The 15,214-nt window shown below is 51.8% G+C and overlaps 1 protein-coding gene across 3 annotated transcripts in view; it reads right to left on the bottom strand.

The window, feature by feature from the left end:
* The window catches only part of ARHGAP26 (Rho GTPase activating protein 26), a 99,504-nt gene that overhangs the window by 62,616 nt on the left and 21,674 nt on the right, over positions 1-15,214 (bottom strand). For all 3 annotated transcript variants that reach the window (XM_085236862.1, XM_085236859.1, XM_085236861.1), the window contains exons 7-11: positions 15,067-15,171; positions 14,697-14,826; positions 14,269-14,369; positions 12,729-12,823; positions 5,810-5,888 (exon numbers count right to left, since the gene is read on the bottom strand). In XM_085236862.1, coding sequence (XP_085092988.1) covers positions 5,810-5,888; positions 12,729-12,823; positions 14,269-14,369; positions 14,697-14,826; positions 15,067-15,171 — 510 coding nt within the window. The remainder of the gene's footprint in view (positions 1-5,809; positions 5,889-12,728; positions 12,824-14,268; positions 14,370-14,696; positions 14,827-15,066; positions 15,172-15,214) is intronic.

The raw sequence follows: 15,214 nt of genomic DNA, 5'->3' as shown, positions 1-15,214 counted from the left end.
GAGGAGAGGTGCTGTGTGTTGGGCAGGAACGCGAGGCTGGGCGCTGGGGTTTGCTATGAAAACACTCGGTTATGTCTCCAGAGCAGCACTGGCAAACGAGCCCCGGTGCACCGAGCTGCTGCAAGGTAGGGGGCACGGCCAAGGGGCTGCAATGGGGTAGGAGCTTCTGGAGCCCACAGCCTACCTCCCTCAACCTATGCAGACACACCATGGACAACCCCAGTGGGGTGGAACGCGGCTGCCTCGCTACCCAGTACCGGTCACTTCACTGCAGTTGCTTCCACTCAACCAAACCAAACACTGCCACGGGCCGACCCCAAGGAGGGTCCCAGCACACCACCACAGGCCCCCAGCATGGCCTCAGCCCGCAGGCAGCACTAGACCACATCCCTACAGACTGCGAGATGGTGACCATGGTCACCATGGCAACGCCAGGCCTGCAGGTGCTGGAGGGCTCTGTAGGGCCGGAGGGGAAGGACCCCATTGCCTGGGGGAGCAAGCAACCAGAGGTTCTGCAGGCTCTGGAGGTCTTCACCCACCCACACTTGGCTTACTTCACTTAAACACTGCCTGCTCCCAAAATTACCGCTTGTTTCAGGGAAAGCAGCGGAGGAAGGACAACACAAGAAGGAAGCGGTTTTAGTTTTAGGCTGCACCAAGCACTGGAGGAAAAACTGGGAAGTGATCACTGTCCCCGGCCCGTGCAGCTCGAAGTGCCCCGCTCCGACGGCGAGCAGGACAGCACCGCCCTCAGACCGCCAGGGCACAAGTGCCACGAGCGGGCTGGTCTCAGCTTGCCATCTAGTGGAGGCAGAGGCAGCCGCACGGCGTCCCCAGCAGCCACCCTGCTCCATTTTGTGCAGTCCCCACATCCGTGGCACTGAGCAACACAAGGAGTGGGGAGAGCCTGTGAGACTGAGCCCTGAGCAAGGCGCACTGCCGCCAGCCGCCAGCCTTCTGTGCCACCGTCGCCACCAGGAGGTGGAGCGCCTGCAGGCTGCTGCAGGAAGGGAAACGGGTTCTTCATGACCACAGCCATGTCTGCTTGCCCTGCACGGAGCACGGGCCCGCAGCCCCCTGCAACGCCTGGCAGTGTCCAGCCCCGTGAGACAAGGCTCCGGGTGCTTGTGGGCGCACAGCTCAGACATGCAGGCTTCACAAGCATCTCATTTCATTGGGCTAATAAGCTACTGGCATGGCATAAACTCCAAGTGATGACCTACAGCGATGACCTTCATTACCCAGGGAAGGCCTGAGAGACTTCAAGTGTCTCTATTAAGAGCATTTTGTGGCTCTTGCCATCTAGTCTTTCATTAACCCAGAAGTAACCACTTCTGAACATCACAGGTTCCCAGTGCTGAGAAACAAACAGCACTGCAGCTCCAGCCAGGCCCAGCTCCCGGTTGGGAACACGAGGGTGGTGTCCCAGCAGCAGGCAGAAAACGCCGCAGCTGTCACTTGACCTGTCCCCCTAAACCTGACAGCTTCACACTGCTTGATGGCCCTGCAGCCCAGTGTCCTCACACGGAGCAGCAGATGCTACTTAACCTGGGTATGCAGGGAACCAAGAGGAGGTTTCAGGTCCTCACAGAGGTGATGCTCTGCAATAGCATTCCAGAACGGGAGCAAAAACCGTATTTATTTCTGGGGGATGGAGCAGGGCCAAGAGGAGCAGGGCCCTTTCAGGGCGATGGATCCAACTGCTGGGTCGCCCGGAACAAAACCCACCAACCTCAGCAACCAGCCTTCAGCCTCCCAAAGCCCACCAGGGATTTGTACTTTGTTACCACCTTTGCAAACCTACAAAGAACTGAAGAGGAGGAAAGGGGAACAGAGAAGGAAAGGAAAAACTGCTGGTGTGCCTCCACTGCACTCCTCACCTCCTCATGAGAGCAGGAGGCCCAAGAGAGAACCGACTGTTCGTCCCCAGTGATGCCCTCAGCTTTACAGTGCAAACAAAGCCAACTCCTATACAAAATGCTTGCTGTATTTTTTTTATAGACTTGCACTGCCTCAAAGAACAAAAAAGAAAAGCAAAACAAAACAAATCAAGCAAAGGGCAGCATGATGTGTGTGCCAGAACAGCGCTGCTCAGCTCTCATCCAAATCTTATTCCCTCTGACAGGATCACGGGATGTTGCATTTGCCATTTAACACTAACTTCTCCATCACAAATTAAGGCTACGGACAACGTATTAGCACAGCTCAGCTGGGACACCATTCAACACTTTTCATACCCTTAATCCTCTGCTAAGTTTGTTTGCCCAAAGAAATGGTTTTGCGACCCAAAAGCTTCCAACACCACTATCCCAATTCCATCGGTACTGATGTGAGAACGATTTCTAAGACTACCGACCTGCTTGCAAGGTAACAGCAGGAACCGCTGACATCGTCATCTCTTCTGGCTGGCACGCCTGCTGCACTTGGCAAGCGAAGCCATAACCTTACTAAAATGCTTATCTTGTTCAGTTCTTTGACAGAAAGCAAACAGCCTAATTTGCGTCTCTCTTAATCCTACAGCCTACCACAGCCACCACTATGAGCCAGCACAGCTTTATTTCTGACTCAGCCCCCAGTCAGCTTTCAGAATCGCTCCAGCCTCCACCGTATGCACTACAAACTGCATCACCAGAGGGAAAAAAAACACAGGAAACTCACCCTGAGTATCTTAACAAAGACGAATGCAATTGCTCAGTTACACAGTTAGCATTTTCTCCTACTTCCAGCCTCCGTAACACAGAAGTAAACCCAAAATCAGCACCAAATTAATAGCAAGTGGTAAGAGTTAACAGTCTGACGACTGCTATCTGGAGACGGCTTGGACTGTGAGAGATATAATAAATCTTTTCAAGTTGCGACAAATGTCTTAGCTAATGTAGCCCACATTCTATGTTTAGATCTTCCTACAATGCAATCCAACATTTGGCTTTAGTTTTTTAATTAAAACTAAGAAACAAACTCCGCTGCACTTTAATCTCTCCTTAGCCTGAATTTGCACACGGAATTACCATCCCCACCACGTCCATCTTTCCCACACTCAATATTCAAACCAAAGGAAAACGAGACATTCTTTCCACGAGGGTTTTTTTTTGGTTATAAAATTACAGTCAAAGAAGAGAACAGATACTTCTAAGATGCCAAACATTAAATCCTTGTCTCTCCCTCAAGGAAATCTCTGCAGTGTAGGTAACACCCCACACCCTTACGTTGCAAGGCAAGAATTCAGAATTCAACAAAACAGATCAGAAATCCACTTGACAGATCGAGGGGGATAACTGAGGACAAGGAGCTACCCTGTCTGTCAGCACACACAGAAAAATGCTTCTTGGACCCATTTCCATCCAGGCTTCGTTCCCATGGCTCCCACACCACACCTGGAAGGCCAGGTTTAAGCACCCATAGCACTTCAGTGCCAGGAGGTATTGCATCAATGAGTAGCAACAATCCTTGATGTGCTGGATGAGCAAGCTACCCCAAGCTGATGGGCACAACAGGGAAGAACAGAAATCCACAGGCGGCAGCATGAAGACCTGTGGGTTTTTTGAATGAGTTAATGTGATCAGATCCTGGAACAGGCTAATCCAGGCAATCCTGCATCTGTTACTTCACAGAACCTTTCGCATGTGTAGCGCTTCATAAACGCTCAAAATCTTTGGCTATACCTCTACAACCCTACCCTACCACACTGGCTGATATTATGCCAGATCCTGATAACATCAGCAGGTCAAAATGTAACTGGATGACTGTATTCCTGCAGCTCCAGTTGCAAATGGCTGGGTTTCACGTCCCATCACCTACATCTCACACTGGAGGTGAGGCAGAGGAAGGAGGTGAGCAGGCTGAAGGAGAATAAGCCTTGATTCAAATCATGAGCAACACTTTTCATTAGCAAAGAAACAGAAAATATTATCCTGCATCTGGGTGTCACACAGACTCAAGACAGAAGTTCATTCTAGAAGGAACAAGACAGCCTGCACGCTGGTGAGGTTGGTGAATCTCATACAGGAGGGCCCTCCAACCACAGCTGCCCAGGACAGAGCCACTCGGCTCAAGAGCCAAAGGAGCAGGCCAAGCAAGGTTGGTGATAGAAAAAGATAGCAGGGCTTGTCCTGGGCAGGCAAAGCATACTCAGTCTCTTTTCTGTCCTCTGCGCTTGCATCTCTCACAATTCCTCTTCTTGGAAATGGTGTGCAAGCAGGTGTAAATGTGCATTTCTGTCCCAGAAGCATAACATGACTCAAGGGAGTGGCAGAAAGATGTGATCACCATCAGTGGTAGGTCCAAGCTACACACAGCACATGCCCTGTTAGGAAGTGGGCTTCACTCAGCTTGGAGAGGGGCTTATTCAGCAGTGCGGGAACCTGGGAGCGACCCTCACACCAACAAGGCATCACAAGGCAGAGCCAGGCTCAGAGCTGAGCATGGCAGGATGGCAGACAAGAGGTACATGCTGGAACTGGAGATGTTCAGAGTGGGTATAGGAGAAACTCTCCTACTGAGGGTGGCCAAGCAGCAGAGCTGGTGCCCCATAGGGCAGTAAGTCTGCCTCCTTGGCTGGTTTCATTAACCTGCTTGGAGCAGAAATCCCCAAAGTCCCATCACACCTGAACTGCCAAGTGAATCCCCGATTCCAGGCTGAAGCCCAGCTGCAATCCTGAATGAAATGCTTCATCTGAGATACAGCACAGCACCTCAGACACACACAGCCATCCAGGTGTATGAATCACTGCAGGTGCTTCAAAAGCAAGCTGCTCGACTACACCCAGCACGTGCCTTCCAGCACTCACTGCTCAGCCCCGTGCGTATCCACGTGGCCTTAAAGAATGCTTTCTGACAAACAAAGACCTTTCCGCGGATTGCAGGGGGAGGGCTCTGCTCAAACCAGCACCAGTCTGAGGCCACAGGGCTGTGCTGGACCGGGCTACCCTGATCCCCACGTGGACCCAACTCTGGCTGCCAGATCCCAGCTCCAGCCCAGTAGCAGACATTTACTTCAAAAACACACACGGATGGTCCTGTCGTGGCTCCAGCTGCCTACAAAGATTATTTTCACATCCTGCATGCTCCCAACCACACCAGGGCAGAGGCCCACATTGTGCTGCACCTGGCACCCATGGGCTGCTCTACAATGGGGCACTGCCACTGCTGGACGGGACCACTCCATCCCACACAGAGCCTACTGCAGCACTCATCCAGGACAGCCCAGTCAGAGCAGAGCAGAGCTCAGAAAACTCAGCATTAAAGTCTGCATATGTGTTCAAAATAAAAAAATTCAGTTTTCTGAAAAGCCTCCACAATCCCTCCCAGCAGTAAGGCAGCCTGTGCAGCTTTGGCACAGCAGAAGCAAGCAGAGCACCAAGAAGAAATACCACTGAGTACTGGGAATGGGCTCCACTCCTCCACTCACACAAGATCTGCAGTTCTCCGTAAGACCCAGAAACGGTTGCCAGACGAGTTGCAGGACTTAGAAAGCCCTGGAAATCTACAGCATATTTTTTTCTACTGCTCTTTTTGCCATGTTTTCCTTTCAGCACAGCACAGCAGCGTGTTTGTGCTGGCCAAGCCTATCCACCTCCCTTCCACCGCACCTTCGAGCAATTGGAGCACAGGAGATACAGTATTACCTCAAATATTTAACCAAAGGATTAAACTATTCTCTTGGCAGAGGCATGCTCTGCCCACAATGCAGCTCCCGCGCCGGCTGGCAGGCGCTGCGTGGCTGCCTGCTTCGTGGCCAGCGAGCTGCCCCAGGCTACAAAGAGCTCTCCACGCTCTTCTCCAATACTTTTGCACCAATGTTTCTGCTCACCGGCTCCCGGCCATCCATTGCCTCCATCCAAAGCCTTCGGTCCTCCTCAGAAAGCGCCTGCATGGTGATCACACCGGGCCTGCAGAGAGAAAGGGAATACCATAAATAAACTGCAGGTCAGAAAACAAGACACAGATTAAGTTCTTGTGTAAGACAGAGAGAGAAAGGTGACGATCTTCTTCCTCGCCAAGCCCCAGCAAGATGTGGCTGATGCCAGCCTAACCACTCTGGGAAGTCCCTGCAGGTCCCAGCCAGGACCAAAAAGGAGCAGAAGGCATCTCCAATAATCAACACACATTTGCAGTGGTTTTACGGTATGACTGGCACTCTGTGACGCTGCACCTGCCTCACCTGCCTTTGGGCTAAGCACATCCATGTAATGGACACGGAAGGCAGCTGAGCAAGCAGGACACCCCTGTGTCCCCGCACCCCATGTCCCACCACCCCAAGCACCAGCTCAGGGGGGACCTTCTGTTGCATCCGGAACTTCAACACTTTGTCCCCAAAACGCTCACATCAGTGTGACCGTGCCATGCCCCTGACCCCTGCCCTTACCCCCACAACAGCCCCCGAGCTACACGCTAAAACCAACTCCGTGACTGCTTATTTACTTTAATGAGAAGGGGAAAGAACAGGCCCAAGTGCTGGCACGCAAAGCAGGGGGGGCCAGGGAACAAAACCAGCCTGGCGCTCGCCTCAGGGCCAGCACCACCTCCACCACTTCCAAGCAACCTTGCTCTGCCCTTCCCACACCAGGAGCTAACGCTCAATTATCTTGTTCTGTCACCAAAGTCGTGACTGACTGAGCACAGCAGAGCACCCTCCAGCTCCTGGTGCAGCACACCATGGAACACAGGTTGCCCCTCAGCACCCCGGGACCCGCAGGGGCTCAGTGACACAGCTGAGGTGGCAAATCCAATGAGTTTTTCTGTTCGGTTGGCCTGGTCTGTTTCATTCCAGGCTATTTTCAGATGCATTAGCACAGTGCAGCTGCTATTTCTGCAGGAGGAGAGCGGGCAGAAGCCCTGGCAACAGGGAAGACGCAGGCATGGATCCAGCATGAGCAGGAGTGGCTGTCAGAGCTGTCTGCAGCAATGCTTGGGGGGGTTTAGGGTTCATTCTCAGAAAGAATTGCAGCAGAGAGAGCGTAATGCTGCAGCTCCCAACCCAGCAAAACACAGCTGCCCCAGCCCTGCAGCAGGAAACACACAGGGGTGAGGCAGAGAGCCACGGCAGTTGCCTGCTTTAGGACCACTCAATGCGAAACCCCCATGGCCTGGGAAGAGGGCTCACTTCTAACTTGCACTTTCCAAAAGCGTTCCAGCAGAAGAGGATCACTGCACAAAAGCTGTTCAGTTCTGAGGAGTGATCCTCTGTCAGAGAGGACAGCGTGACCAGGGATGCTCGGTGTGGTGGTTTTGGCCCGTTCCTATCGCTCTGCGGTACTTCAGGGCGAGGAACAAAGAAATAACCCCTCGCCAGCCAACCCCAGGGCTCACTCGCAGCACGCGCAAGGCAGCTCAGCACAGGTTTGCAGCAGCAGCAGCATGCTCAGGCTTGCAACAAATCCAGGTCCAAGTAAATCAGACATAATGTATTTGATCTCCGCTAATCCTATTGGTGAGTCAGTCCATACTCACCAGCTTAGTGGTTTGGAAGTTTACTCATTTTGAAGGGAAGAGGAAACCACTTAACCATCACCCCATTTGAGAGAGAAAACGCTCAACATCCAGCACCGAATGCTGTCAGCACAGGGAACAAAGCTCAGTGCTGTGCAGACAACGTGGTCTGGGGGAGACAGGCAGCAGGAGAAGGGCTGAGGGGCCAAGGGGCTGGAGATGGGCTGGGGGCAGCTCCCTCCCCCTTGGCACAGGGAGGTGGTGGGCAGCTCAGCCCAAGCTCAGGCGGGCTGGCAGGGGAGCTCCAGCAACCCAGGGAGGGCAAAGGAAATAGAGATCTCTGTCTCCAGTGAGACATTAACACAAACACATTGAAACTGTTCACTCGAGTAAACTTGACACTGGCCCCTAAGAGAATTGACGAGGTCCCAGAAAGACAGCGCGGGTACCTCCCGTGCCAGGTTCCCCCGCGCACAGGACAGAAGTGATAATGTGAAAATGTTTGTTCTGCCTTTGAGCGATAACAACTCTTTGGGCTTCACTTCAAAGCCAAACTTACCAGCGTGCAGGGAGGGGCTGCAAACCCGAATTAAAAATCCATTTACATTGCAAACAGCTCTGCATTTCCTCCCACAGTGCTCATTTGCCAGAGCATCCATTGCACCACTTTCCCGAGCACAACCATCTTCCTGGCTGTGACGCATTCTAAATGCACCCCACACATTATGCCTCATCCATTATTCATTGGGACCGTGCCCACGGGGTGCCACGCACTCAGGTTGGGATGGCGGGGCCAGCATCCCACCCACCCCAGCAGCACAAAGCTGTCCTCAGCCCCACACCCACAGCCAGCCCCACGGTCAGGGCTTTCCTCAAAGATCAACCGCTGCCAGAAGTGTGTGTGCCAGATTGTGGGTATCTCAGCTATCCAGTGTAGAGCCTGAGACAGGGAAGGGCCTCCTCTGGCTTCCTCTCCCAGAAGATAAACCTGCCATGTCCATCCCTCCTCCCTCACCTAACACACAAACATCTGTGGTCCTGATGTGCCACACACAGCAGAGGACTCCCCTGTGCCCCAGTGGCATTGCTCACCCCAGCAGCAAGAGTGAAAACATCAACACTGACTTCTGTGGCCCAAAGATAACAAACCTACCAACCCAGTGCTGGGGGCTGCAGCAGGCATTTACCTCCCAGCACCAAGAGCCTTTTGCCTTCTTCTGCGATGCAATGGGGAAATGTTGTGATTGGAAGGAAAGTTTCTGGACTGAAAAGATGCAGGAGCACGAGACCAGAGTGGAACATGATAAGCACTTTGCAAGAAAGTAAATTTTTGATATGGCACAATCTAAAACCTATTTTTTCCGTATGAGACCACACAGGAAATTTGAATTTTCTCAATATCTCTGCTTTTGTGAAAAACAGCCTGGGTTTAAAGAGCTATGACTAAGCGTGCAGAGAAAATGAGAAAGTCCCCTAGCTGCTGCTCCTTCCAGAAAAACAAACAAATAATGAAAGCAATAGAAATAGATAAGAACTTTCAACTCCTGCAACAGCTTATCTCATCGAGACAATCTAAACTGCCGAATGAGAAAGCCTAAAGATGGATTAATAACAGGGCTGGAGGGCCAGGAAGCTTCCAGCCCCACTACGAGCAGAGAAGCACAGGAGGTGTGGAAGGGGATGAGGAAGGCAGGGAATAAGGGGACTCCCAGTTCAGGTCCCACTGCTCATTACAACGCAAGCTGTCCCCTTCGATGCTGCAGATGCGCTCTGCCATCAGTCGCAGAGGGCAGCTCCCCGTGCAGACTGGGCTGTGCAGCTCCAGCAGCTCCCTATGAACTACTTTGTCTGAAAGGCCACTGGAAATGTGACACCAGCCACGGAACACACGTGGCTGCATGGCACCAAAAGCAGCCGGTGAGCGAAGGGCACGCAGCAATGCCAGCTGCTCCGGGGCACAGCGGGACCAGCAGAGTTCCTGCTCCCATCAGTCACTAAGGGACCAAAACCCCACACACTGAATACCTCCTATTCCCATAAGTGCCAATTGCTATTAGGGGCACTTAGCTTCTGGCCCAGAGAAACCACCTAGACTGTCCTAAATTTCAAAGCCTTTGTCATCAGCCAGACAAGATCCTCCCCTTCCTGAGGCTTATTTGGTAAGACATTGGCTGTCATCCCTGCTTACCTTGTTTATAAAACTGACTTAATGCACAGAGACTCCAAATTAGTTTAGTTTGAAAAAAGGGCATTACCAGCAAACCACACTGTCCATCACATGAGGGAATATTTCAACCAGATGCTGGAACCCCATTCTGAGGTCTGTTTTGGTATAACAAAGTATATAAATATATAGTAAATATAAATATAAATATATATATATATATATATATATATATATAGTATTTAGTGTCTTCTCAGCTACAAGCTACAACACTCCTAACAGCCCCAGAACTACTGGCAAAGCAAAGGCAGGGCTGGGGAGCTCTTAGTCTCCCCAGAAAATGCCTCTATCACATGTTGTGACCTGGTGTAGGGAACCTAGGGGGTTGGCTGGGGGGTTGGACTTGATCTCTGGAGGTCCCTTCCAACCCCTACAGTTCTGTGATTCTGTGATTCAGATATTCAATATTGGGAATTTTGGACTCCCTGTCAAACAATAGGAAGAGGAAGCAATGCTGTAATAACAGACCAAGCTCAAGACGTTCAGTTCAGGGGCGTCAAATCATCCTTGGAGGAGAAAAATCACATCCTCCCCAGCGCACAACAGCTTCTCTGGACGTTATTTAAAGCAGCCCGAGCCCCCAGCCCTGCTGCATGCCCACCCCAGCACACCAAGAGCCCAGGTCCGTGCCCCTGTGTGCAACCAAAGGAAGCAAAGCCAAGGCTGCCACCTCCAGGCTGCAGGGCTCTGCTGAGCCACAGCCTGCTTTCACCCCCAGAGCCCTAAAGCACCTTCCCAAACTGGGATCAACAGTTTGAAAAGCTACTCAAAATTCACGGCAACAGGAGATAAAAATAGTGAAGTGAAAGGTGCGATGCGCTCGGGCTCACAGGCGTGCATGGCTGTGTGTGCTGGATTTGGCACGCTGGCCTCAGCCCCACGGACAGGTGCAGCACAGCCTCCAGCAGCACACAGCAGTGTCACCCCGACCCACTGCACTGCTCTGTGGCTGCAGAGCCCGCGGCTCATCCAGACACAACGAAGCAGGGATAAGCTGCTCTGTGCCCAGCCGGCTTAGCATCAATTAAACAAGCCCCATGGAGAGTCTGGGCAGGGCACGGACTCACGTGGTCCCCGTGGTGTGTAAGTTTTAAGTTGCATACAGAAAAGAAAGAGGGAGAACTGCTCACAGTCAAAACACAGCACATATGTGGCACAGAGGAGCATCCCGGGGATCTGTTTGCCTTAATCACATCCAGACTTCCTGCATGGAGCTGAAGAACAAGACATCAAGTTTCTAACTTCTTTATTAGCAGAGACAAAAAAAACCAACCGCACAAAACAAAAGGTCCATAGGCCAAAACTAAAACACAACCAGACCACGACAAAGAGTCCAAAGCACAAACCATGCTGCAAAGTGGGCACAGATGTGCTGCAGCACCCTTAGTGAGAGCCATGCCATCGCTGGGGTCTGTGTGAGGAGGGGAGCTGCAGCCTTATCCAATCCCAGCTCCTGGTGACCCCCACCAGCACAAACCACATGCCCAGCACCCCACAGCACCCATCTGTCCCTAGCAGCACCCACACCTGACAGCTCAGCTGTGGGGCAGCACCCACATTCTGCCAAACCCCCGCAGTCCTGGGCTGGCATGAAAACCATTCCTCGACATGCTGCTTCCCATGGGAGGCCAACGGGGAGTGCCAGCCAGGAGTGGGGGATCTCCAGCAAAGCCCACAGCCACACCTCAGCCCTGGAGGCACAGCTCCAGAGTGGGTCAGAGATGGGGTGGACACTGGCAGAAAGTTCTGCCTCCTCTTCCTCTCAGCTCACCCGTTTCAGAAGGTGCTGTTACTTAGGAGCACTCAGGACAAATGTTGATACCAAAAATACGCAGAGCTGCCCGTCTGCTGGGGAAAAGCAGCCCGTCAGTCCGCGCTTTCTGCTCTCACAGCCCTCTCAGGCAGGGAATCGGGAACGTGGACGTGAAACGAGCAATTTCACAGGTTTCCCCGTTGCCACTCCCCTGCCATTATTTACATTTAGCAGGCATATTTCTGGAGCAGCTCTTGATCCTGTGCCCAGCAGGCTGCAGACATCAAGGGGAGGCTCGGCTGGCTCTGAAAGCACTACAGAAGAAAGCTATTGTGGTGGCTGGCTTCTCCTCCTCCCGGGTTTATTTTGATTTTCACATTTAAAAAAAAAAAAAAAAAAGAAACAACACTTCCCCTTAGGGCAGAGGAAAAAAATGCCAACGTCAGCAGAAATCCTGCAGCCTTCTGGAGGAAAGCAGAGCCACAGAGAGCGAGCAGCAGCCACAGGACCATTCCAATCCCGTCTGCTCCTCAGTGTCCCCACCACGAAGGGCTGGGCAGGCATGGATGAATCGGACAGATGCCCGGGAAATGCAGCCAGCAGCACCAGCACCTTGAGTTTTGCTGAACCTGAGTTTTTATGGAGGAGACCTCCTTGCATTTACACTACAGCCAGCAAAGGGCTTTTTGTAAAGCATGTAAACTTCCTGCAGAGAGGAAAACACGAGGCAGTGACCAACAAAGGCTGCTCAGAACAGCAGCTCAGCCTGGTTCTCCTGTTTGTACACAGCACATGTGTGATACTAGTTCAACACAGTGACAAGGCTCTCGTTCCTAGTGCTACAGACTGAATCCAGACGTATGTCTGGTTCAGCTGCTCAAAGGAAAAATCAGGCCAGGAAGCATTTTATAATTGCAGGGAAAAATATGTGAATTTAGAGTGCCCAAAGATGCAAGCTGGATTTCCATCATCGACATCTACAGCAGAGCATCACAAGAGCAGAAGTTCTTCTAGCACATAACTCATGCAGGTAAGAGGCATCCCAAAACACATGCAGCGACTTTGCCATGCTTGTGACCATTTACCTTACATGCCCAGAGTCTGCAAAAATGCTACAACACCATTAAGTTCTGAGAGCCTAAAGTAAACTCGGTAAAACGAAGCACTGACTCAACACCCTGCAAGCACCTGGCTAGGAACAGCAGGGGAAGCGTGTTCCCATGGACTAAGGCTTCCCAGCCACAGGCGGTGTGGCTGGAGCAGAAGGCAAACACCAAATCCACCCGAGCAGCAGCCAGGAAAGCCACCTGCTCCAGCACTCACCGATCCACGGCTTCCACATCAAAGCAGAACCTCTTCTCAATGGAGTCGGTTTTCCGTCGTGTGCAAGATTTCAGGATAACAGCTTCATCCTCTCCCTGAGAAGAGACAAAATCACAGATAAGGAGAACAATCCCTCCATACATGCCTTCCCCCAGGCCCCAACCAGTGCATTCAAACCAGAGAGGCTCTTTGGCAACATCAGCCACTCGTTACCTGCCAGAAATGCATTAACATATATCCAGAATGCTTAGGCCAAAAGGAAGAAACCATCCTTTCTGAATGCAGACGATTACATTTACGCACTGAGTATCGTACAACCCATGTTTCAGGCAGGCAGGGAGTGCTGGGCCACAATTTTTGGGCAAAGTTTTATTTTCCATTGCTGAACAATGCATCATAACCTTGGCTGTCAATTTTCACTCTGGCACTGGCTGCATATTTGGCAGCATTCTTCACACACAAACTCTTAACAGGAGCAAGTATGCCTTAAGATGTTTATTATTTGACAAAGCAATGACAAAAGCATTCTCCCATCCAGGCATCTGCATCCAAGCTGTACTACTGGATTTCCCCATGACGAGCAGTGGTCAGGCAGGATCTGTGCACACTGCTGTCCTCTGCTGGAGGAAACCCCTGCCCAGACTCCACCAGCACACAAAATTCTCCTGCAGTTTTTAAAATCCCCTGATGACTCAATACAAGGCAAATTCTGAGCGAGTTCCTGGAGACAGCCACTTTTCTGTGCACTCTGTGCTGTTCCAGCTGACACCTTGGCTGACCACCCTGTTCCCTGACATCATCATTTTCCAGGAAACCTATTTAGGGCCACAGCAGGGACCCAGGAAGACAGATCTGAACGGTCTCTGCAGGGCTGTTCCTGGGGGGGCTGCCTGCACCCTGCAGCTCATCAGCCTGGCTCACCACTCCATACTCAGGAACTGCCCTGCTTTGGAACCACCATCTGATGCCAGCTGCAGCCCCAGGAGCGCTCGAGAGGCCAAGAGCAGGCAGAGCCATGGGTGACCCCCTCTCTTTACACTGCACCGGTTGGCAGGGCACCCAGCACACAGACAAGCTGCTCAGCGTGCTGCACATCCCTCGTGGTCGGGACAACCTGAGCAGGACCAGCATGCAGCCACACAGGCTTCCGTTTATAAAGCTTTCTCCTTTCACAAATAGACAGATCTAAGACAAGAGGAAAAAGGCCAGTCTGTAACTAGAGACAGCTGCTGTAATCTTGTCCTTACAAATAGCTGCATGTAGACACCGGAACAGAGAGTGGAGCATGAAATAGAGCTGTGTCTGAGGGGCTCCAAACAATCGGGAAACCAGCAGTGGTGCCAGGGCAGCTGACAGCTTCCAAACATCTGCTGAAGTTGTTTTTTTGAGCAAGATGCAGAGTTCATTCCCCATGTGGCACCCACTCAGCCTGAAGTGAAGGTGAGCCACCTGCTGGTGTCGGTGTCACACTGCTGAGGTTGGCTCAGCCCCAGCAGCCTGTAGCTCTGCCCAGGCCCTCCAGCCCTGCAGTGACACTCACCCCTTTTCCTCCAGATTTCTGGTCGAATGGCACCATTGTTATCCGCTTGGATTCCCGCTGGTACGTGCAGTAATGCTTCACCCAGGAGGTCCCAAAGTGACCTGCAAAGCAAATGCAGCTTTTATCCCCAGAACCAGTAAAGTTTCAATGTACACCCATTATTAACCTGTAAGTTTAACCATCATTTAACACGACACGTTTCTCTATCCATGATTCTTGTTGTACTTTACAGGTGGCACAAGCTTTGCTACCCCTTTTCGTTCAGGGGAAAGAGGAAGCAGACTCCTGCCAAGCACTGCCACGGATCCATGCCACAACAGCCCACCGCAGGGCCAGTGCCCTCCCACATTCTGCATTCTGACAAATTTGCCTTTGTGTCCCAACAGTGTCCTCCAGCACCCACACACCGCATTGCCCTGAGCACCTACGTTTCTCCTGGACGTAGAGATACCCCTCCATGGTATAAGGACTGATGTTTTTGTGCTCATGAGGATTCTCCTTCATCTTCTTCATCAGCGATTCAACCTCCGACCTCGTTCCTTCAAAGCGATTCCTCGTCTGCAAATCAAAACAGGAACACACCCTGCAGCACCCATGGGAAGGCTGAGACACTGTGCAGAAGAACTGCCACTCAGACTGTGGCACAGTGTTATTTATAATGAAGAATTTGCTTCAATTACAGTCAAGCCCTTTGCTTGAGGGCACGCACACACAAAAAGAGAAACCATCTCAATTAAAGCCTACCAAAGTCTGTGCGAGTTTTCTCTGCCAGACAGGCACAGCAACACAAACACTTACATTCTGGATGCTGATGGTCAGCTCTGTCTTGAAGTCACTGAAGTCCTTTGCAAGCTCGTAGCCGTGGTGGTAGAAGGTGAAAAGTCCCTGCAGAAAGGCCAGCAGCTGCGTTGGGGCAAAATGAATCAAGACTGTCAGTGCGGCTCTC

The sequence above is a fragment of the Meleagris gallopavo genome, chromosome 15 (assembly GCF_905368555.1).
Source record: "Meleagris gallopavo chromosome 15, MGAL_WU_HG_1.1, whole genome shotgun sequence".
Taxonomy (NCBI): domain Eukaryota; kingdom Metazoa; phylum Chordata; class Aves; order Galliformes; family Phasianidae; genus Meleagris; species Meleagris gallopavo.
The sequence above is the reverse complement of the archived record's forward strand: the minus strand, read 5'-3'. Positions and strand labels throughout refer to the sequence as shown.